This window comes from Myxocyprinus asiaticus, chromosome 46 (assembly GCF_019703515.2).
Source record: "Myxocyprinus asiaticus isolate MX2 ecotype Aquarium Trade chromosome 46, UBuf_Myxa_2, whole genome shotgun sequence".
In the NCBI taxonomy this organism is placed as follows: Eukaryota; Metazoa; Chordata; class Actinopteri; order Cypriniformes; family Catostomidae; genus Myxocyprinus; species Myxocyprinus asiaticus.
In genome coordinates this window covers 16,671,358-16,695,933 of record NC_059389.1, presented here as the reverse complement: position 1 = coordinate 16,695,933, position 24,576 = coordinate 16,671,358, and the positions used below count along the sequence as shown (strand labels likewise).

The window sequence follows — 24,576 nt, the reverse complement described above, 5'->3', positions numbered from 1 at the left end:
TAGGAATGACGTCTTTGGATTTTTTTATTGTACAGCCCTGTGGTCCTATCAAACGAAGAGAAACGAATGACGTTTTTAAAGTTTGTTTTATGCCATTCGCTGCAGCCAATGGTATTCTTAAGCGCGAAGAGTTTGAGGGAGCGAGTCGAGCAATTGCTAACGGAAATTTTAAAGGGTAAAGAAACAATAGCTTCAAATAATATACATATACATATATTTTATAAGTGGCCGTTGATCTTAACGGCATGTTTAAATGGATATATTTAGTTTCGAATGGTTAATGGCTCGACAGCGACTGGAAAATAACGTACGTGCACATTGCACGAGCTGCTCGTAACGCTCGAATATGCCTTTATTTACATTTTAGACTATTTTAAAGGCATGACGTCACCTCTCTTATCTGTTTTGGCTGTCTAAACTAGTTCTAAACGTCTATACCTGTAACATTTGATCGCTGATAGCGATATTATTGTCTATGACAGTCCTTCAAGTGCAGGTATGTTCGCTCAGAATGTGTTTTTTGCCATCGATGTGGATTGTCAACCAGAAGAGAACAGCAGCACGACCAGTGCCTTTCAGTATAATCTCAAACATTGGATACTAAGGATTCTGCTCAGTTTGGGAAATAAATATGGTCTCGAAAAAGTGCGATGGGGATATACATTTTTCCATTCAAGGACAGTTAAAAGTGCTACGCTCATAACCAGAGGCACTGACTTCAAAGAGCTTCACGAGAAGGCGTTTAGTGACTTTGAAGAGGAGCATTATGTCAAATTTAATGTGGAGGAAAAATCACGCATATGTCGCGAAAAGCCCTTAACGCAACACAAACTGAAACCCAGCCCGGCTAGTTGTGTCCAGAATGCACTGAAAGGGATCCTCCTAGACTTCCAGTGGGACAGACCTGATCTAACATCTCCCACCAAAGTGGCATTGAGACCCCGAAGGTCCAGTCGAGGTGGCAGAAATGTCCCTTTGCAGGACGATGACTTGGGCATTGACAAAAATATTCTTTTCGTTGTTTCTGAATGTCCACGCTCCAAAAGAGAGTTGGGGGACTACTTGTCTTTGAGGAGGGATGACAGTAGAAACCAAAGAGAAATACAGGAGCAGGTGCTGCCCAAAGGTCTCATAAATATGCTTATTAAACGAAACGTTGTGCTACATTGGGCCGATTCGGGCATATTGAAGGTAAGTGGTAGTCCTATGAGTTTTTAGAACCTAGAACAAAAACTGATGCTTATATTTGAGTGTTGTTTACTACAGTGTACCTTTTTCATCAGGGTAACAATGTGGTGGAGGACTACGTTGGCCTGGATACAGTGGCAGAGCTTCTTGGGCAGGTTGGTGGATGGGTGGTCCCCATTCTGTCTCCTTGCTTGCCACTGAGGGACCAGCATCAGGTTTTGGAAGCTTTCCCTATAGACTCAACAACCAATGGCTATGTTCAGTCATCCCAAAGGTTACATCGACAAGCATTTCCTTCAGTGGATGGATCTCTTTGCTGGATTGCAGGTAAACATTATGATGTAGTCAGTGGCACATATGTTTGCTTTTATGGTGGGATAATATTATGAGTAAATTCACAAGTCATTTCTGTAGAAGGTGGTGACAAGCAGTCCTGTGATGTGATGCTGGAGCCGGTCTCATTCAGGCAAAGATCTCTGCGTGCTACTGTAGAGGTGACTCTGAGAGGCATCCTGGAGGACTTGGACACCTTCTCCCTCTCACGTTCAGCCTCTGAGAGCTGGATACTGCAGTGCCCAGTTGCTGAGCTGGGTCAAGTAGCTTTTAAGCACCTGAGGGAGCTGTCCACTGAAGGATCTTCCCTGGTAAAGTTATTATAATGATTTACTAGAGTACTGATTTATTACACAAAAGAGATTAAATGTATTATACTTTCATAAAGGGATAGAGATTGAATCTGATTGAATAAGTCACATTCAATGCTCTTGCAGAATGGGCCACTCATACATAATAGGAATCTGCCACGGTGGTCGACTAATTGAATAGTCGTCCAACAGCTGACTAGTCGATAAGTGGGGTTGACTACTAACATTAATATTTGTTGTGGTGGTGGTTTTAATGAGAGATCAAATTATTTGAGAGACATAAATTCTTGGAGGGCGTTTTTGCATAATCATAGCTTTCTGTGCTTAAGTTTAGTCCATTTATGCACCGCTGCTGTTTAGGGATGCACCGATCCGATTTCTGGATCGGTATCGGCTCCGATACTGAAGTTTTTAGACGGATCGGTTATCGGTCCGACGAGCCCAATCCAAATCCAATACTGTGTGTTAGTCATGTTCGTTACTGTCAAGCTCCAAAAATTACATAAAAGAACCATAAAAACACTATTAAATCAGTTCATATGACTCGTGCATTTTATTCAAAGCCACTTGAAGACGTGCGATAGCTCTGTGAATCACAAAAGGCTGTGTTTAATAAGTAAATATATAGTATGCGCAGCGCCAGTGCGTTAGTGAATGGTGCTGCTCTGTTGACACAAACTCGCGCACAGGCTGGTGATGCACTCGCGGCTATTTTTAGCCTTCACAGCGGTGCAATATTTGAGCACTACTCAAGAACAGCATTTCAGATGTAGATGCTCAATAGTTCGGTTCACTTATAATATGCATTTAGAACGACACCGAAGGTGCATTGTACCAGAATTTGAATAAGAAGTGAATTAAACTACTGTGAACTTGCCTACAAACAGACACATACAGGACTTTCTGGAGAGTTTAGAATGTCAAAATAAAAGCGTGAGGGTTTAAAAAGTGCTATTACTGTATTAAATGTAATGTATTACTGTTGTATTTAAAATTAAAAGTCTAATAATAATATTAATAACAATTTATTCTTATTCTTATTATTATTGTCATCAATAGTATTTGTTTACAATTTATAACAATATTTAAGTTTAATGGGTTCCAAAAAATAACTGTGTGAATGAAAAGTGGATTAATGTCTTAAAACAAAATTAAACAAAAAAGAGATCTGAATCCTTTAAAGTCCAGATGCAATTTGAAACATTTTTGGAAAAAAAAAAGGCAAAAATAAAACACTGGTTTCTTTTCTACTGAAGACTTGAAGACTGGAATTACTGTTAATTTTGCTGCTACATTATCCAGTATACTAGTTAATAATAAAGTGCTTCTTAATAAGCTATACATTTATATTGAAATAATGTGTAGTTAGAGGTTTGTGTTTCTTTACATATTAAAGAGTACTCCCAATTAGTTCCACACAATAATGTAAAGATATTCTAAACTGATTATGCAAAAAAAAAAAAACACTGGTATCGGCTTGGGATCGGTATCGGCCGATACTTAGATTTCCGATATTGGAACGGAAGAGAAAAAGTGGTATCGGTGCATCCCTACTGCTGTTATAGTTATCAAAGTGCTGCATCAATAACACATTACAAGACAATCACTGTCGGACTTTAAATCCTCTGCTGTGAGGAAAGTTCCCATATTTTATACAGTTGAAGTCAGAAGTTTACATACACCTTAGCCAAATACATTTAAACTCAGTTTTTCACAATTCCTGACATTTAATCGTAGAAAACTTTGCTTGTCTTAGGTCAGTTAGGATCACTACTTTCCACAATCTTCTCACAATAAGTTGCTGGAATTTTGGCCCATTCCTCCAGACAGAACTGGTGTAACTGAGTCAGGTTTGTAGGCCTCCTTGCTTGCACATGCTTTTTCAGTTCTGCCCTCAAATTTTCTATCAGACTGAGGTCAAGGCTTTGTGATGGCCACTCCAGTACCTTGACTTTGTTGTCCTTAAGCCATTTTGCCACAACTTTGGAGGTATGCTTGGGGTCATTGTCCATTTGGAAGACCCATTTGCAACCAAGCTTTAACTTCATGACTGATGTCTTGAGATGTTGCTTCAATATATCCACATAATTTTCCTTCCTCATGATGCCATCTATTTTGTGAAGTGCACCAGTCCCTTCTGCAGCAAAGCACCCCCACAACATGATGCTGCCACCACCATGCTTTACGGTTGGGATGGTGTTCTTTGCCTTGCAAGCCTCACCCTTTTTCCTCCAAACATAATGATGATCATTATGGCCAAAAAGTTCCATTTTTGTTTCATCAGACCAGAGGAAATTTCTCCAAAAAGTAAGATCTTTGTCCCCATGTGCACTTGCAAACTGTAGTCTGGCTTTTTTATGGTGGTTTTGGAGCATTGGCTTCTTGCTTACTGAGCAGCCTTTCAGGTAATGTTGATATAGGACTCATTTTACTGTGGATATAGATACTTGTCTACCTGTTTCCTCCAGCATCTTCACAAGGTCCTTTGCTGTTGTTCTGGGATTGATTTGCACTTTTCGCACCAAACTACATTCATCTCTAGGAGAAAGAATGCCTCTCCTTCCCGAGCGGTATGATAGCTGCATGGTCCCATGGTGTTTATACTTGCATACTATTGTTTGTACAGATGAACGTGGTACCTTCAGGCATTTGGAAATTGCTCCCAAGGATGAACCAGACTTGTGGAGGTCCACAGTTTTTTTTCTGAGGTCTTGGCTGATTTCTTTTTATTTTCCCATGATGTCAAGAGGCACTGAGTTTGAAGGTAGGCCTTAAAATACATCCACAGGTACACCTCCAATTGACTCCAGTTAGCCTATCAGAAGCTAATTGGCTAATTGTTTAAAGGCTTGACATAATTTCTGGAATTTTCCAAGCTGCTTAAAGGCACAGTTAACTTGTATGTAAACTTCTGACCCACTGGAATTGTGATACAGTCAATTAAAAGTGAAACAATCTGTCTGTAAACAATTGTTGGAAAAATTACTTGTGCCATGCACAAAGTAGATGTCCTAAATGACTTGCCAAAACTTGAGTTTGCTAATAGGAAATCTGTGGAGTGGTTACAAAATTAGTTTTAATGACTTCAACCTAAGTGTGTGTAAACGTCTGACTTCAACTGTAAATACAGTGCTTTCATAAAAAGCTAGTTTTGTTGTTGTATAGTGCCAACAACTTATTGGTTTATTTTAATATTATGTTTAGGGATGCAAATCAACCAATTGTCATAATCGACTAGTCGGTCTGTTGTTTGAACGATTAGTCAACTAGTCTGTGTTAAGGATAATAGTGTATACTTAGGCACCGTTATGGTCATTGACCCCTTGTTTCAGAGGGATATACGGATGCTAAGCGCAGCACTTCAACATGGTATATCAACAAATTAAAAGGCTATACTATTGCACAAAAGTATCAAAGCAAGAAAAATAAGAAATAAGAAAGGCTCCAATAAAGAATGGCACAAAACTGCTTATGTGCATCCTCAACACAGAATGACGTGCTTCAGTGTAAACAGAGAGCTTGGGAGTCTGAGGGGAATCCTTGCTGCACAGTCAAAAGCGTAGAACTGCAAGATAATAATGTAGGTTCACAATTCAAGCAATTTAACCTTTCTAACTTCAAGTATTTATTGAAGCAGTGTCAGGCAGAATCAGCAAAAGACTTTAATCTCTCCAAAGCACCTCACAAATATGGGAACTTCACTCACAGCAGAGGATTTAACATCTGACAGTGATTGTCTTGTAATGTGTTGTTGATGCAGCGCTTTGAACAGCAGCAAAGCATAACTGGACTAAACTTAAGCACAGCAAGCTATAATCATGCAAAAACGCTCTCCAAGAAGTTTCATATCTCAATTAATTTGAGAATTGCGTCTCCTATTAAAACCAACTCTAAAAATATTAGGCTAATGTTAGTAGTCGACCCCACTAATCAACTAGTCAGTTATCGATTAGTCGACCACCATAGCACATCTCTAATTATGTAATAATGTAAGTTATTTTTTCGTAGATAATTGCACTATGGTTTAACACACAGAAAATAGTGAAAGGTAAATTGTGCTACAGTAAAGCACAACAAATATTGTAGTTTTTTTACAGTCTCTTGACTTGATTTTGCGCAGCTTGCAGAAGTGAGTGAAGGAGGTGTGGTGTGTTCAGCAGTGCTGTCAGTGCTCTCCTCCTGCACAGCTCTGCTCATTGTCCTTCAGCCTCTGGTTACTCTGGGAGACGAGCACCTGCCTGCAAACTTTGTTTCCTCAGAAACCGCAGACATCCCCACTGATTTACCTGATGTGGTCAGCAGTGTTCTCAATGTCATGTTTGACATCATGGAAAATGAGGATTGCTCAGGTGTTTGTTTTATCTGAAATATTTGGATATATCTGTGTTGTGTGCCGTAAAATTAAATGGAGAAAACAAGAAATTATTTGTTTTGTGCATAAAAGAATTAATCACCACTGTTAGTTAAAATAATATTCATGTGGATTCCAGATGAAGTGAAGAAGCTGCCATTAGTTCCTGACTGGGCCAATCAAGAGCTAAAACAGTGCTTTGGTCCAAGGAGACATGGGCTGGTAGAGGACTGGTTTCTTCTTTCTGACCAATCAGGAATCAGCTGCCACTTGATGGAATCAATGAAGTATGTTTTCATCTTCCATTAAACTTTTTTTGCATATAGAGTTGAAGTCAGAAGTTTACATACACTTAGGCTGAATTCATTAAAACTCATTTTTTAACCACTCCTCAGATTTCATATTTGCAAACTCTTGTTTTGGCAAGTCGTTTAGGACATCTACTTTGTGCATGACACAAGTAATTTTTCCAGCAACTGTTTACAGACAGATTGTTCCACTTTTAATTGACCGTATGACAATTCCAGTATAATATACTAATATAACTAATATTGGCATTATATTCATGATGTTATCCAGAGAAGAACTGGCCCCCACAGTGAGCCTGGTTTCTCCCAAGGTTGTTTTTCTCCATTAACCAACATCTTATGTAGTTTTGTGTTCCTTGCCACAGTCACCCTCAGCTTGCTCACAGGGGTTCTAAATACAATTATTATTTAATTATTTAATTTCTATACACATTTTACAATCATATTTAATCAAACTACACAATGATCACTGTAAGACATTATAGATATTACAGTTTCATTTTTTCTTTTTTTAAGCATGATTTCCTGTAAAGCTGCTTCAAAACAATGTGTGTTGTGAAAAGCGATATACAAATAAAAATGGCGTGCCTTGATGAAAGAAATAAAAGCTGAAATAAATAATTCTCTCTACTATTATTCTGACATTTCACATTCTTAAAATAGTGATCCTAACTGACCTAAGACAGGAATGTTTTCTATGATTAAATGTCAGGAATTGTGAAAAACTGAGTTTAAATGTATTTGGCTATGGTGTATGTAAACTTTTGACATCAACTGTACAGTGGCACAAATGGTTCTGTTTGGGCTGTTTTATTACAATCTAAAACATCTGTTTGTTTTGCATACACAGGTTGCTTCATGCAGCTCCTGAAGAAGAGGAACATGGAGAGGAATACTTAGACACTCAGCAGGACCTGACCAGCTGTCTTTCAGATCTCTATCAGAGCAGCGAAGCTGGCTCCAGTGGTAACCTGAGGTCCAAAAAACGTGAGTATAAACTTGTACACAGTAGGGGTGAGTGATATATTGAACATTTATTCACAATTATTTTGTTGGTGATATTGTGAACAACATAGTGATCTTAATGTACACCCACCTGCCACTTTATTAGATACACCTGTAGATCTACTTATTTATGTGATTTATCTAATCAGCCAATCATGTGGCAGTAGTGTAATGTATAAAATCATGCAAATATGGGTCAGGAGCTTCAGTTAATTTTCACATCAACCATCAGAATGGGGAAATATGTGATCTCAGTGATTTAGACCATGGCATGATTGTTGGTGCCAGACGGGCTGGTTTGAGTATTTTTGTAACTGCTGATCTCCTGGGATTTTCATGCACAACAGTCTCTAGAGTGTAAAGAGAATGGTGCAAAAAACAAAAAAACATCCTGTGAATGGCAGTTCTGTGGGAGAAAATAACTTTTTAATGACAGAGGTCAGAGGAGAATGGCCAGACTGGTCCAAGCTGATAGGAAGGTGACAGTAACCCAGACAAACATGCGTTACAACAGTGCTATGCAGAAAAGCATTTCTGAACACACAACATGTCGAACATTGAGGCGGATGGGCTACAGCAACAGAAGACTCCTCCGGGTATCAATACTGTCAGCTTAGAACAGGAAACTGAGGCTGCAGTGGGCACATGCTCACCAAAACTGGACAGTAGACGATTGGGAAAAACATCACCTGGTCTGGCAAATCTGGATTTCTGCAGAGGTACACAAATGGTAGGCCCACTGCAGCCTCAGTTTTCTGTTCTTGGCTGACAGAAGTGAAACCTAACGTGGTCTTCAGCTTTTGTAGCCCATCCGCCTCAAGGTTCAACATGTTGTGCATACTTAGATGCTATTCTGCTCACTACAATTGTACAGAGTGTTACCATAGCCTCTCTGTCGGCTCGAACCAGTCTGGCCATTCTCTGTTGACCTCTCTCATCAAAGTTTTCGTCCACAGAACTGCCACTCACTTGTTGTTTTTTGTTTTTCGCACCATTCTCTTTACATTCTAGAGACTGTTGCTCATGAAAATCCTAGGAGATCAGCAGTTACAGAACTACTCAAACCAGCCCATCTGGCACCAACAATCATGCCACAGTCTAAATCACTGATCACATTTTTTCCCCCATTCTGATGGTTGATGTGAACATTAACTGAAGTTCCTGACCCATATCTGCATGATTTTATACACTTCTGCCACACAATTGGCTGATTAGATAATCGCATGAATAAGATGTACAGGTGTCCCTAATAAAGTGGCCGGTGAGTGTATATTTGTATTTATTGTTATTTATGTTTATGTACTCTTATGTACTCTTTCCTTTTAGGAGGTACCCAGCGCACATCAGTAAGACAGAAGATGAAGACCATGAGTCGCTCTCTACAGATGCTGAATTTTGCTTGCTTGAATGTGAAAGCTCAAAAGACTAAGGCAGATAGCAGCTCTGCTGGGTCTGCCAAAAGGGCTGACAAAGGGGTCAAGAGATGCTTTGTAGATCGCCCCAAGCCTGGTCTCATTCGTGAGTACTCTGTTTCTTCATAAGATTCTTAAAGGGATAGTTCACCCAAAAATGAAAATTTTCTCATCATTTACTCACCCTCATGCCATGCCAGGTGTTTGACTTTCTTTCTTTATCAGAACTCATTTGAAGAAAAATATCTTAGCTCAGTAGTTCCTTAAAATGCAAGTGGATGGGGATACAACCTTTGAAGCTCCAAAAAGAACAGACAGTCAGCATAAATGTCATGTATAAGACCCCACTGTTTAAATTAATCTCTTCTAAAGTGAAACGATCACTTTTGCTGTGAAAAAGATCCATATTAGTTCTTAGTACAAGTACTTTTTAATTATAAACGATCACTTCCGGTTGACAGCCCTATGCACATTCACGAGAGGGCGGAGTTCACGCGGTCTTGTGTAACGTATTCACATTGGCATGTTATGGATCTAATCTCATGTTTTGCTCTCAGTTGAGACATCCAGGATGAGCACACAAATGTCACATTGTGAGTAAACAAACAGATAAAACCAACGAAGCTTACTCAGGTGTAAACAGTGCTGCTCTTCCAGGTGTGTCGTACATGCGTCTGTTCTCACGTGAACATGCCAACGCGATTACGTCATGCGCTTACTGCAGCTGACCGGAAGCGATGATTTATAGTTATACAAAAATACTTACATATTGATATTTTTTGTACCAAAAGTGATCGTTTCGCTTTAGGAGACGTTAATTTAGCCAGTGGAGTCATATGGATGACGTTTATGGTGACTGTCTGTTCTTCTGTATCCCCATCCACTTGCATTTTTAAGGACCTACTGAGCGAAGATATTTTTCTTTAAATGTGTTCTGATGAAGAAAGAAAGTCATACACACCTGGTATGGCATCAAGGTGAGTAAATGATGAGAGAATGTTCATTTTTGGGTGAACTATCCCTTTAATTACATCAGTTTTGGCCTTATATTTTACTATCCATAAGCAGCAGTTTAATATAATTTGTAAAAATGTTATTAGGGTTGCAACTAACCATTTTTGTATATTGAGTATATTGATTATTGTGAGGATAATTCAAGAATATTAATTTGAATATATGCGTTTAAAAAAGCATTTAAAAAGAATTATCATTACATTTTAGTTTTTAAATATGCACTTTTCAGCTTTATTTTATTTACAAACTGTGTTAACTGGACTCTAAACTGTTTTAAATACCTTTTGGTTTTTAAAGTATTATCATAGCTTGCTCATCACAACTTCTGTACATAAATTGCTAATGATAAAATAATGTATTATTGGACAGATTTCAGCAGTGAGGAGGAGCTGCTCTCCTACCTGGGACTCGCTTATCAGAAAGCTGTGGACAACAGATCATTGTCTGTTCCCTCTCAGGTCCAGGATTTGGTCTCTTTGGTGAAGGCATTCATCAAAACCAACACAGATGTGGAGGTATGTTAGAAACATTTAATATTGTGTCGAATACTTGTTTGGCAAAGGCTGAAATAATTTAATAATTTCAGAGAAGTGCAACTGAAACATTTCCTTTTGACCATACATTTAACAATATTTTGATAGGCTTCATTCTTGGATTTGGTGCAAAAGCATCTATTAAAAACCTGTCAGTCTATTCGTCAGCTGTATGGAGATTCTTCAAATGTTGAAAGTAAAATCAGGGAGTAAGTACACAAATCAAAAATGTCATTTTATTCTGTTCAGATGATAGTTGTGTTACATAACATCTTTTATAATTACCTTGAATCATCTTTAAAGGTTATGTATAGGGAATAGTTTTGTTAAGACTTTGAAATATGAATCTCTACAGATGCCAGCTGCAAGCAGTTCTCAGACTTGAGGTTTGGAGACAAGCAGAACAACAAGAGGAAGTAGTTGTGGAAGAGAGAGTGGAGGATGTAAGGAAACAACCTTTAAAAATCTAACATCATAACCTGTAGTGTAAACTATATCTTCATTTTACAATCATTGAGTTATAATGCAAAAATCTTGTCCCCTTTGTGGTTTTATTTTATATTGATTTTTTCCCCTTTCTGCATTGGTTTAAGGTGGCTGATATGTTCCGTATTATCTCTCGAAGTAAAGATGCTGTTTACTTATCCAAGTTCATGCAAGACGAAGTCCTCCCAATGTAAGTAATACAAATTTCAAGAATATTCTTAAAGGGGGGCCTGGGTAGTTCAGCGAGTATTGACGCTGACTACCACCCCTGGAGTCACGAGTTCGAATCCATGGTGTGCTGAGTGACTCCAGCCAGGTCTCCTATGCAACCAAATTGGCCCGGTTGCTAGGGAGGGTAGAGTCAAATTGGGTAACCTCCTTGTGGTCGTGATTAGTGGTTCTTGCTCTCAATGGGGCACGTGGTAAATTGTGCGTGGATTGCGGAGAGTAGCATGAGCCTCCACATGCGGAGACTCTGCAGTGTCATGCACGATGAGCCACGTGATAAGATGCGAGGATTGATGGTCTCAGAAGCGGAGGCAACTGAGACTTGTCCTCCGCCACCCGGATTGAGGACCTACTAAGTAGTGGGAACTGGGCATTCCAAATTGGGAGAAGAGATAAAAAAAAAAAGAATATTCTTAAAAATGTGATGTGTGAAACTAAGAGTTTTTGAGATTTAATATGGTCTATGAAATTAATATCTCCCAGGTACCTGAATAGCATCCCTAAGGTCCTGGCAGATGTCTACCACAGTCTAGGAACTCAGTTGCCTGAGGCGCTTATTGCTGTCCTGCCCCCTGACTTCTTCAGTGACGAGTCTATGGCTAAGGACAGCGTGTCTGTGAGTCTCTCTCCTTTCTCTGCCACACAGAGCAACTTCTCCAGTTTCGAAGATCACCTGGAGGAACTTCGCAATCGCTCTGCTAAGAAGAGGAGGTGATTGTTAAAAAAAAAGGTGCAGTTGTATCAAGTGCTTTGTGTTGACAGAAGTGAACAATGCTTTTCTCTCGCTTTTATAGGCAGAAAATTATCACGCGCCACAAGAGCATGAGCGAGGCTCCTCAAGTGCTTCGACAGATAGAAATGCCAAGAAAATCCACACGCTTGGTGAGCTTCTATTTTCCCCATCAATACTTGCACTGCTATTTCCTGCCAGTTTCTTGTAATGGAATTTCTTTACTCAAAACTACCTTCCAATCTTTCTTTTATTTCAAAATAGAGAATATTTTTAAAAGTTTATATTATGCAAATTCAACCAGGGGCACTGTTCAACAAAAAAGAAAAAGGAACATGATTGGTTGAATGAAAAAACATTTATGGAGTTACTGCCCTGATATACTGTAACATGATTGTTTTTCATTTATCCAACTTTTCATCAGTGATCTGAAATTGATTTTCTGTCTGAAAGTTCTAAACAAAGTGAGGTGTTTACAAGGGTGGGAACCCCACAAGAGCCGACACAATTCGAACGCAGCCCAGGGATGTTGAAATGTTACATAATGCTAATTTACCTCTCTTGGGATCTACAGACAAAGCCAAAGCTGTGTGTTCCAGTAGAAAAACCTGTTGTGGAAGAACCACCACCAAAAAAGCAAGCGGTTCAAGGTGATTGGCTTATCTCATTTTAATCTTCATGCTGTCCTATGGTCAAGCAGCTTAAAGAGTTGTTGTGATCTGATGTTGTACCTTGTCATATTCATTCACAGAGGTAACCAAGGTTAGGAGAAATCTCTTCAACCAGGTTACCGGATCTCCGTCAAAGAAGTCCAAAATGCCCAGAAGCCAGTCTGTGTCCGCTGTAGAAGGACTCAGGAAATGCAAGCGTTCACATATGGAGGATGGTGGTAAATTGTTTTTAAGAGAGAGTTATTGATTGATGAAACAGCACTGTAGTTTATGAACTTTTCATTTTAAATCATTTAATTTCAGAACGACACACTCTTTTGACAAAGAAAGTATCTGAGACACCACTTCATAAGCAGGTGTCCAGTCGCTTACTTCACAGGCAAAGGACTGGCAGGTGAGTACTAGGACTGTGGTTTTTCAATTGTTACTGGTTTTGGCACTTATAAGCACTTTGCTTCAGGATGATATTAAAATAGTAGACTATTAGAAAATATTTTAAATATGTTAAATGTTCAGAAGGCATGCGGTTTTAAACTGAGTCTTCCATGTTTCTATTGCCCTTTACTTCACAGGAGATCTGGAGAATCTGAAGTATGCATTATTGAGGAGTCTCCTGTCAAACCAGCTGCTGGTTAGTGTCTGAGATTTTGCCAAATGTAAAATATAGAATGATCACTTGTACATAAAAGTTGCTCTAATAAATCATTCTCTGTTAGATTTGAGGAGAAGCCCAAGAATTAAAAGCCTTACCAGGAGATATTCAAGTGTCTTCTATTCGAGCTCACAGCCACGTTCCCGAAACCTGGACCGTGTACTGTTCTCCTCTCAGCTCTGCCATTCTGAGGGTAAAGGTGAGCCGGGACTAATCCAAGTGTTTCAGTTATACTGTAAATTGGAAATTATGGCATGTTCAGTGGGGTCAACATAAATGTTTCAGTTGGCTATAGGCTAAAAGCCATACTCTCCAATAGACTAAAAGTTGCCCTTACTACTATCACAGTACTGCCATGGCATTAAGCTACTGAACTAGTATATTTCCTCAAATGTGCAGTTTCAAATGGAAAAGATATTCATATGTGTGCTATGAAGGTTTCAAACTGGGCTTGTGTTCATTTTTGTAGGTGGATTCAATGTTAGTTCTGTTAGGTCTCCAGTTCGGCTTCTTTTTGGTGCCACCCAATCCCCTGGTCGCTTACGGCACCCTACAGCATCCTTTTCAGGAGATCAAGGCAGCAAAGATCAATCTGCAGTTTTTGAGGTACCACATTGGTGTACTGTTAATTAAAAGGAACATGGAGTCAAATAATAAACTTAACAAGCCCCGACTTACTTGTTTTTCAGAGTCAAAATAAAACTCCACAAAAGTTGCATCCTGATACATTTGGATCTGCAGTTGGGTGCAGAACCCCTCGTTCCCCAAGAACTCCAGGCCGGACAGCTGGAGAGAATTCCATAACCCTGCGAGGGAGCCCCTTTCGCTCACCAGCTGCTAAAAATCTTGTGGTAGAGACTCCCAAGAAAAGCCCACTTAAGGGGATACTCAGGACCCCAATGAAAATCCTCCTTGAATGCGTTTCTCCAAATGGCACTTGGCTAAGAAGCCCAAGCATAAAAACGCCAAAGAAGAGTGTCACATGGTCTCCATCTCCACGAAAACGTCTGTCAGACAATCCAATCAATTTGCCAGAGTCTCCTTTGTTTGAAAGAAGATGTTCACCAATGCTAATGACACCCAGCAAGAGTTGCAGCCCAGATGAAAGGACAAATGTTTTCAAAACACCCGACAAAGTGACTCAAAGGAATAGCATGGAATCTCCTGAGCCATCTCCCAGGAAACTTGAAATCCCTGGAAATCTTGATCCAGAAAAGTCCAGTGTGAAATCAGGAAAGATGAGGAGAATGTTGAGCTTACCTTGTAAGGTTAAGGAAAGCTCTGTTGAATTTGCCTCCAATGAGGCACAGAATTCTGATTCTGGGCAATTTTCTATTTGCCTTTTATCACTGAAAACAAATATACAAACGCCCATAAAAAGCCCTGGCCCAACACACAGGATGTGCACTCGCTCTGGTAGAACACCTCTAAAAGACACCTCCTCTTCGCCTCTTAACTCTCGAGCCAGTCTAGGTACTGGCCCTTTGCCTCTTAAAGGTCTGTCTTTGGCTAAAGAGAAATCATTTGTATCTGAGTCCTCAGGTAGTCATAGATCAGGTATCAGCCTGAATCCTCAAGAGAGGGAGTCTCAGACAAAAATTAGAGCAAAACGAGACCAACCTGGAAAAAGCAAAGGAAACATCATTTTCCGACTCTCAGCAGTTTGATTGCTCTGAATTTAGCTCCACAGAGGACGAAAGCATTGATATATCTGAGGCTTCAGTTGTAAAGACACAGTTGACAGGTGGCATTAAGATGAACATTGCTTTCTCAAGGAAATCCTCTAGAAACTCAGAGGTTTTTGAATTCAAGGGCAAACAAGCCATCCCGGCTGAAACAACGCCAAGTCGAAGCTACGGCTTCCGTCAAACTCCAGACCGGCGGCAAAGAGAGGCAGAAGCACGTCTTAGATACTCCTCGGGAACACCAATGTTCTCCACCCCAATAACAAGAAGAACTCCTGCATGTGGAAAGAAGTTCACCAATCCTCAACCCCTTACTTATGAAGTGGAGCTGGAAATACAGGCCTCAGGTCTGCCCAAACTCAAGTTAAGACGAACAGATTCTTTCAATACAGGTGATACACCAAAGACTGCAACCAAGGGCATGGCCTCACCTCTTGTGCTTCATAACATGTCAAACATTAAGGTACCACAAAGTGATAGTCCCCTTGCACAGTGTTCTAGACATCGAGATCCTGGCTGTATATCTCCATCACTCTGCAGTCATGGAACCCCTGCCAAAGGAACACCCGGGAAAGGTGTACAGACATTCATATGTAAATCAATCACTCCCACACGGTATCCTACAATTAACCTTTCTCCACTGGCCTCGGGTGAACTCACCCCTTTGACACCATCTCCTCAGAGCAGGGACGGTCGACCCCAGAAAATCTCAATAGTTGGCCTCGTAAGAAAAGGGCACAGATCAAGACTAACGGGAACAAAGAGCAGGTCATCAAAGGAGATCCACATTTTGAAAAGACTAGGATATTGGACAACCCAGAGCTTGAGGGTGTTTTCAGTACACAAGGGGTGGAAGAATTAAAGGAATCAGTGAGTTCCCCATTCGGTAAAAGGACATTGAGTCTGAGGTTAAGCAACTTGGCATGTCAGCATTACTCACCAGAAGGCATGGACTGGACAGAGTCTGTAGTCCAAGAGTGTGAAGTTAGAAAAACTATTAAATCTGAACGGTTTGCGTTGATGGGTGGAAAAGGTACAGTCTGCTTATGTGAAGCATGGGTGCAATAATCATTGCATGTTCACAGCTTTCAGCGTTGCCTTTTATCATATGAGCAAATTTCTTGTAATCATTGTGGCACAAATGTTCTTTTGCAGTAGAGACCCCTCCAGGCCCTAAAGTAAATAAACCTGTGTCAGCCAGTGGAATCTTCGCCCTCACACAGTCACCTCTGCTATACAAAAAATCAACTGTAGTCAAAGAAACAACACAATGTGATGGTAAGACAAAGAAATGTTGGAGCTATTGACTTCAGAGTAGATGCCTTATTTGACGAAAAACGAGGCTGTGAGGGATAGAATATTAAATTATGTGACTTATTGTCTTAGGCCACGTATACTTTTCAGAGGGTTTTTTTCCACTGGATATTTTTTGAATGGGATGTGCTTTGAGACGTATCGGCACACGTAAAAACTAAGTATACTCTAGCCTCAATTTGTAGACCTGTTTTGTCAGATAAATGCTATGATCTGCAGTTTGTGTTGCTTACATGATGAACCTTTTCTTTCCCATATTTTTTTTCTATCCTGTTGTTTTTTATTTGCCAAATTCCATGTATATTTAGAGATTCTCGTTGGAGCCTTGGCCTTGTGGTTAGCGCATGTGCTTCAACACATTTAGCCTTGTTGCTCATGACGACAGCAGTTTGAATCTTGCTTGTGACCTTAATACAATTGTGATAATAATACAATGAGAGTAATTTATTTATTTTATTTATTTTTCACAACAGGATCAAAGTCTGAACTGGATAGCTCTCCTCTTTGCCAGCCAAGAAGGCAAAGGACACCAAGTATGTCATACAGCCGAAAGAAACTGCTAGACTAAGAAGTCTGTCACTGCAATAAGTACTTTTCTGATGCATTTTCCTGCACTCTTTTTAGAAAATCACACTTTCATTGTAAACTGTTTTGTCTGTTTTGAATATTATGCTATGTCTTTATATCAACTGTTTTTATTCTGCTTTGCTTGTATAATAATGCATTACACAATATTGTATATTTTGTACTTTGTATTATACAAATATTACATCTGCTATCATGTTCAATGTAACACACATAGGAGTTAAACTGGACTTATCAAAACATTTATTGTGAAAATATGGTGGAAAATTTTTCTTTTACTTTTTTTTTTTTTTTTTTTTGTGGGTTTTTTAATCTAAAAAATAAGCTTAAATTGCTTTCATTTTAGTTTGTTAGTTTCAATTATTTATTTGATCTTATTGCTCTGGAATGGAGTTTTTATGTAGTATGTTTTTCTTAACAGCTGAAATAAATGTAAATGTTAAACAGATTATTTTAATAAAGAAACTGTTGTTCTTAAGGTTCTACATACTGCTTTTATTTATTCTTTTATGAATTCATGTTAAAAAAAAAGTTTTTTATTGAAATATCCAGACACCCCTGTAACATCTTATATTGGGTAAAAAGAATTGTCAGTTTTATTCTCAGAATATCTGCTAGTACTGCAGCTGAAAGCCAATTGCAAAACCATTGATGGAATGTGTTGTGGTTAAAGGCATTAAATGTCATGTCTAATATAGCATGTTTTTGTGGTCTGAAAGTTCAGTATCTATAGTTTGTATTTCATGTTGCACATAATCAGCTATTAAACTGGTTGGCCTCTGAAAAGTTTATACCTCTTAAATACATGACTTGCAGCTTGTCTTCAGGTAGGTTTTACACTACTGGTTAACAAACTAACTCATAATTTGAAACCTGCTTGACAAAGTAAATACCTAAGTGTTTTTATGCTTTATCGTGTGTTATACATGCCTGTCCAAATTAAAACACAAGTACTTTATCTAAATGATGCTTTTGTGTTTGACAGAGCATACAGCTTGGCGATGGTGGTCTCTCATTATGTCCATGTCTTGACTTAGAGCGATGTGAAAATTACACCATTTATCTAGTATACCACTAGATCACCTCATAATATGCCTTTGAGGTTTCTTTATATACAATTTGGCCATTGGATAAGTCCATTTGACAAATGACTTGACTGTCACTTTCTTTGATTCATTCTATGAGTGACTTACATGGACTTAAAATAAGACCATGAGTCATGAACAAGAACAGGTTATATTGCATGAGGTGGTTCAGACAGAACATCTCTGATGAGCTAAGATGTTCCAGCAGTCTGTTAATTTTCTTTGGAGTGGCCCATTTGGATCCCAACACCAGCAGCAACATCTGCAAGGTGAGCTGTTACTACTCTTACCAGAATATTGTGTAACCAGCTAATTGCAAGTACATTAATCAAATACTTATAACACATTATGTAATATGCCAGTGGCAAGTACCATGTGCTCAGGATACTTTTAGCCTGCTATGGCATCCCCACCACCTCTTCCTGTGGTTGTTGTTTCCAAGTTATTACTGAGTGTTAGTTCAGGATTAAAGAAATTGCTCTCATACTAATGTTTTCCATTTCTCATATTTGAGCTGGCCAAGAACTCTTGTTATGTTGCATACCATCTACCTGTTAACCACACTGTGTATAGCTGCATAACTACAGAGTGCATGTGCATATAGTTTTTTGTTTGTTTTTTCAAGAAATTAGTACAATTATAGGTTTAGTGGGCCTTTTATTTCACAATCCTTCCAAATGTAAAAAAAAAAAAAGGTACAAAAAGGAAAAAAAATAATTCACCAAATCCCCCTCCCCTTTTCCATGAGAAAGAAATATGTGGAATTGGTCTCAAAAGTGCATCTCTCCAAGGTACAGTAGCGGGAAAGTATTTTCAATTTGACAGATCTGTACCTCTTCCACTTATCTAAAAAAATAAAAATAAATTCACACAGTCTGGCCACCACAACCATCCGCAGTGTTCCCAGAGCAGCAGGCGCAAGGGAGGGCCGACTTTGGGTCAGAGCACTCTGTTCACTAAAGATTGGTATATAATTTACATCTCCTGCAAAATTCCCTCCAGCTGTTGGGCTGTGATTGTTTATAACTCGGACTTCTTCTTCTTCTTTGACTTCTTCTCATCCTCTTCCTGAACCACCACAGGGTTAGTGGCCTCTCTCTTCAGGTAGGAAATAAATTCACTGACTTCACGACCTCCCTGAAAGTCAAACCAAAAACTCTTGATTATCATCACTTCTATCAGAACACTGAAGTTATTGTGTCATGGTATAATAAAGGTAAATTAATGTTCTTTACAAGGATATGAAGAAAAAAATAAATAAATCCAGAAAGACAAACCTCATATTTCTTTGGATTTTGCTTCTGACCAGCCGGAGAGAAATAGATTGTGGGGAATCTGAAAGCAAAAGCCAGATTGACAGTAAATCAAAATGTCTGCAATAATTTAGAATAAGTCAAAAAAAAGTACACTACATACCCTCTAACTTCATATGGAGAGGGCACATCATTAGCGGTGGCATCCATCTTTGCGATGACAATGTTTGGATTGTTGACAAGCTGTGAAATAAAGGTGGTTAGTATTTTATTTTTATTTGGATTTTTCCCATTTTTCTCCCAAATTTAGAATGCCCAATTCCCAATGTGCTTTTAAGTCCTTGTGGTCGCGTAGTGATTCGCCTCAGTCCGGGTGGCGGAGGACGAATCCCAGTTGCCTCCGCATCTGAGACCGTCAACCCACGCATCTTATCATGTGGCTTGTTGAGCGTGTTGCCACGGAGACATAGCAACCATGCTCAACTCACCACGCGCCCCACTGAGAACGAACCACATTATAGCGACCACGAGGAGTTACCCCATGTGACTCTACCCTCCCTAGCAACCGGGCCAATTTGGTTGCTTAGGAGACCTGGCTGGTCACTCAGCACGCCCTGGGATTCGAACTAGCGAGCTAGCGAACTCCAGGGGTGGTAGCCAATGTATTTTACCACTGAGCTACACAGGACCCCCAAAGGTCGTTAGTATTAATGTTCTGGCAGCTTTTCGTAAACACTCAAAATTGATGATCTCGAAACACTCACCTTCTCCCCAAGTTCTTTATATTTAGGCTCCAGGCTCTTGCAGTGTCCACACCAGGGAGCGTAGAACTCAATGAGAACGTCTTTGCTGTCATCATTTACAATTGAGTCAAAGTTCTCAGCCACAAGGACCTGGAACATAATTGTGGATAAAAGTAGGTAGTTGTGCAGGCTGTTAACAAAGTTAGAAATCTTTAAAGGAAGGCCGTCGGAATTAAAACAGAAACAAAAAGCCCCTGACGCACCTTTACAGGGCCATCATTGTTCTCAGGGATTGGCTCGGATTTGAGGTAACGCTTCAGTTTTCCATCAAAATAATCCTCCAGGAACTTCTCCAAGGCCTTTCCATCACGACTGCAGAAACGAAATGATTCACAAATAATTGGTTTTTACCTGCCTAAACAAGGTCCTCACACTAAATCTCACAAGCAAGAAACATACCCAGTTGCTCAACACGTTCATATAGATCTCATTGACTGACCTTCACCTATGACTTTACAATCACGATCAACATCTTTTCCAACAGATATTATTACAAATGTCATTTAAAGCCTCCATAAAACAAATCAGAAAACTTACGAGAACTCCTCATTCATGACGTATTTGTCACCCTTGGCGGTTCTGATGCCAACAACAGGCAGCTCATCACTGCTGGCATCCAGACCGAGCTCGGACACATCGTGGCTGAAGCTGTTTTTACTGGCCACAGCAAAGCTAAGCTTCTTGCCCTGATCCAGAAAGCTCTTGGCCACCTTCATTACCCTGAAGATAGACACAAAAATGGTCAGAGCCTAATTTGGGAACGGTCTTCATGACTTTCTGCCGAGTTTTACCTGTTCCTCCAATAGTTGGAACCCTTGGGATTCTTGACATAGTCCACATCATAGTAGGCCACCAACAAATCTTTGCCCTTCAGCTGGTCTTTGTTGTCATCAGTCATGTGGGGACAGATGCCGAAACTGTCAAACGGTTAAAGAGGGCCTTTCAGAGTGTTTCAATGAACCAATTTAACAAACTTTAGATATTTACAAAGACACCAAATACAAATAACATTTAGCATTGTTAGACAAAACAATATACAATCTAGCAACTTAACTTGACAATAATAAAGTGCAAACTTACATGTTGTCCTGAATAAACTTCTTGATCTTTGCGCTTGTGAATTTGGCCTCAGCGAACTTGACACTTCCATCTTCAAATTTGTTGCTGAGATGGGGTGGCCGGAACAGTATAACACCCCTGTAATATGAACATACATTTTTTTTTTTTTTAAACTAGAGGTACAAAATAGGAAGGAAACAGTCTTCTGGTGATTAAAGGTTCTCTCAATGTCTGCAAAAGCAAAAGTGAAACTAAAACCACCAGGACTAGAAAAACAACACATACTCTCCATCAACGTCGTGTTTCTTCAATAAGTCCTCTACATTAGTATGGGCAAAACGGTAGGACTCTCTGAAAGCACTGGCAGCCTTGAGGAACTCTCCCTGGGCAGCGCTACCTCCATCCGCAAAGAATCCTGGAAACACGAAGAACCATTAGATGCAATACAATGGCTAGCACCTTTGTAGACATCCGTAGTAGATGAGTTTATCCAGAGTATCGATGCACAATTCCAACTAATATAGTTTAGGCCTCATCAGTGGCAGATGTGTAATGCCACCTCTTACCCACAACACTGGCATCACGATCCCCGATGAACTTCTCAAATTCAGCCTCACTTTTGATCTCCACAGAGGCTGGGCCTGCCTGCTTTTTCAAATGGCTAACAATCCCATCTAATGGAGTAATGAAGAAAGAAATGAACATTCTGATGAAGAAACTAGATATCATATCACTTGAGGTGTGGTAAGAGAAGACGGTGTTCTTGATTAAACATACCTGCTGTCCTGGGACCATCGTAGCTACCAGAGTCCTCTCCATCCCTGAAAATCTTCAGGGTTGGGTAGCCGCTTACACCATATTTGCTGCACACATTGGAATTAGCAGTACAGTCCACCTAGACCATATTGGAGACAAAAATTAAATCACAAACCTCAACCTGCTCCAATCCAAGGACACTTCATTTTAAAACAGGGGTGTAGAAGAGTATTGCAATAAATAAGCAGCATTGAATATCAATACCTTAGCAAGTGAGACGATGCCTTTCAGTCGTGTGGCAGCTGCCTCATACTCGGGTGCAAGACGTTTGCAATGGCCACACCTAAAATTTAATGTTACACATTGGTTTTATTGCTTTGCAAAGCTGCCTCACATATTAATGACAGACAGCTAATTTTTGAATAGCTTTAAATTTGTTATTAAAGGGACAGTTCACCCAAAACTGAAAATTATCTCATTTACTCACCCTTATGCCATCCTAGATGTGAATGATCTTCTTTATTTGGCAGAACACAAAGATTTTTAGAAGAATATCTCAGCTCTGTAGCTCTTTGAAGCTCCAAAAAGCACATAAAAGCAGCATAAAAGTAATCCATATGACTCCAGTGGTTAAATCCATGTCTTCTGAAGCAATTCAATCGATTTTGGGTGCGAACAGACCAATATACAGTATAACTCTGTTATCACTACAAATCTTGACATCTGCAGTCTCCTTGGTGATCATGATTTCAATCTCGATTACACATCCTAGCGTCATCTAGCACTCTGCGCATGCGTCAAGCACTAAGAAGTGTAATTGATCTTGAAATCATGATTGTACATAGAGACTGCAATGGAAAGATGTACAGTAAAAACTGTTGCATTTTGGTCAGTTCTCACCCAAAACCGACCGGATCACTTCAGAAGACATTGATTAAACCACTGAAGACATATGGATTACTTTTATGCTGCCTTTGTGCTTTTTGTAGCTTCAAAGTTTTGGTCACCATTCACTTGCACTGTATGGACCTACAGAGCTGAAATATTCTTCAAAAAAAAAAATCTTCATTTGTGTTCAGCAGAAGAAAGACGTCATACACATCTGGGATGGCATGAGGGTGAGTAAATGAGGAGAGAATTTTCAGTTTTGGGTGAACATCCCTTTAATAACAGGAATTGATTTTGTAAACTTTTTAAAACCTTAGTAAGGCATGAGTTTCAAAAGTATGGCCAGAAAGCAAATGTTATACGTGTTGGCAAGATTTTAATGTGATAAAATCAGGAATTTACCAGCATTACGACGATTACAAGATTAAAGAGTTTACCTGCGTTTTGTCGTCATGACAGCTATATTGTAATATTAGAAATAACTTTACACAGATTAGGTAAGTGATTAATTCACACTAAATCATGTAAACACGTATAATGTTTAGTCTTGTGGCAATAACTTTGACAAAAAAAATTTGTAGTATTTTAATGTTTAAAACCAGTGACATTTCTTTAATATACAAACAGGACTTGATTTAGTAGACTTAATTCAATTTAGAGATAACTTACTAGTCACTTCGTACCCACTTAACCCATTTGGAAGTTCAGTTCAAGTTAGTGTGCAACTCTGAATTACGTAATCCAGCGTTATCCAATCACGTACGGACAGCGAAACTTCGCATTCACTTTTGACCAATCAAAACGTTACAACGGAGGGCGACCGAGCCTCCAAACATCCTTGTAACCGCCCACATCTGCAACCAGATGTAACGATCTGATGAACTGTCTAAACCTAAAATAACGGACAAAGCCTATATTAATCTGACCCATCATACTTTGAAATAATTTGAAGCTTTAAATCTGCAAACAGATGAGATCTAACCATTTCACATAGGAGATTTAAAACAAAGAAGTTTAACCGGGACACTCAAGCAGTCCACCAATTTAGCAAGTTTGCTCTGATTAGAAGCTTTATGCAGAATGCAGGCTATCAAATAAACTATTGAATATAAAAGATGCAAGGCCAAATGGCTTATAAACATCTCATAGCACCACAGAAATGTAAAATCAACAAACAGGAAGTACTGATAGTTACATACGCCCCCAGATATGGAGCAGTATGGATTCATTCGGAGCATATAAAATTCCTTATCAGTCCAAAATACATTCCCAGATTCATTACACATTTCTACCAACCTGTCGACTTCAAATGTGACTAGTAAAGCAGCCCGTGCAGTTACTTTGTCTTTAGCAAGCTAGCCTTGCAGTATTGTTTAAAGACTCGAGTATTATGCATGCAATTTGGGTGGGTTTGGTATCTTGGAAGAGGTTAAGTTATATATTAATCATCACTTCAAACCACTAAGATTATATTATTAGACTTGCGGTATCTACATGCACAGAGTTCTACGTCCTAATGCACTAAAACGTCTAAATAGCATGATAGAAACATACTCAGATCATTATTTCAGAGTCAGAATCGTATTACACTCACCATGGTGCGAAGAATTCAACCAAGATGAGCTCGTGATCTTCGATTCTGCTGTCAAAATCGTCATCCGTGAACTCGAGCACATCACTTGCCCGCGCGACCGCAGCAAGAGCGGCGACAAACAGCAACCTCAACATGATTTCAATTCCGGGAGACTTCAGGGCAAAAGTGAAGTGGTGGCTATCCTAGTAGCACTTTATTGATTGTTTCTTTTGAGGTGATGCCGTATGAGGAGTATGCAAGTCGAGGCCCGGTGGATCGTGCACCATGCACTCAATGAAAGAGAAAGATCACACGGCACGGATGTGCAAACCCGGAGCTCTTCAATGTAACCA

The 24,576-nt window shown here is 39.4% G+C and overlaps 2 protein-coding genes across 2 annotated transcripts; one reads left to right on the top strand and one right to left on the bottom strand.

The window, feature by feature from the left end:
• Nucleotides 1–131: 131 nt before the first annotated feature.
• Nucleotides 132–18,000, top strand: LOC127436175 (treslin-like). The gene is given in 24 exon segments (XM_051690174.1): nucleotides 132–1,191; nucleotides 1,284–1,515; nucleotides 1,603–1,832; nucleotides 5,953–6,181; nucleotides 6,323–6,470; nucleotides 7,342–7,478; nucleotides 8,823–9,014; nucleotides 10,292–10,437; nucleotides 10,564–10,664; nucleotides 10,811–10,898; nucleotides 11,049–11,131; nucleotides 11,653–11,880; nucleotides 11,964–12,051; nucleotides 12,474–12,549; nucleotides 12,651–12,788; nucleotides 12,874–12,964; nucleotides 13,143–13,201; nucleotides 13,287–13,421; nucleotides 13,692–13,828; nucleotides 13,912–14,822; nucleotides 14,824–15,596; nucleotides 15,599–15,940; nucleotides 16,063–16,185; nucleotides 16,695–18,000. Coding segments are annotated over 24 exon segments (5,475 nt in total). The 5' UTR covers nucleotides 132–498; the 3' UTR covers nucleotides 16,790–18,000.
• Nucleotides 18,001–18,528: 528 nt separating this feature from the next.
• LOC127436086 (protein disulfide-isomerase A3-like) lies at nucleotides 18,529–24,560 on the bottom strand. The gene is made up of 13 exons (XM_051690016.1): nucleotides 24,245–24,560; nucleotides 22,027–22,105; nucleotides 21,784–21,901; nucleotides 21,573–21,680; nucleotides 21,292–21,421; nucleotides 21,028–21,144; nucleotides 20,739–20,864; nucleotides 20,485–20,667; nucleotides 20,151–20,259; nucleotides 19,909–20,037; nucleotides 19,308–19,387; nucleotides 19,169–19,226; nucleotides 18,529–19,028 (listed from the first exon to the last, which is right to left on the bottom strand). Exons 1-13 carry the CDS (start codon nucleotides 24,376–24,378, stop codon nucleotides 18,912–18,914), a joined length of 1,488 nt encoding a protein of 495 aa, XP_051545976.1. The 5' UTR covers nucleotides 24,379–24,560; the 3' UTR covers nucleotides 18,529–18,911.
• Nucleotides 24,561–24,576: the final 16 nt, after the last annotated feature.

Coding starts and splice junctions, on each gene's coding strand:
- LOC127436086 (XM_051690016.1), bottom strand. CDS start 24,378: ATGTTGAGGTTGCTGTTTGTCGCCGCTCTTGCTGCGGTCGCGCGGGCA. Junction 20,260..20,484: donor GTCATGAATGAGGAGTTCTC/GTAAGTTTTCTG, acceptor TCGTTTCTGCAG/TCGTGATGGAAAGGCCTTGG. Junction 19,388..19,908: donor ATAAAGAACTTGGGGAGAAG/GTGAGTGTTTCG, acceptor TTTATTTCACAG/CTTGTCAACAATCCAAACAT.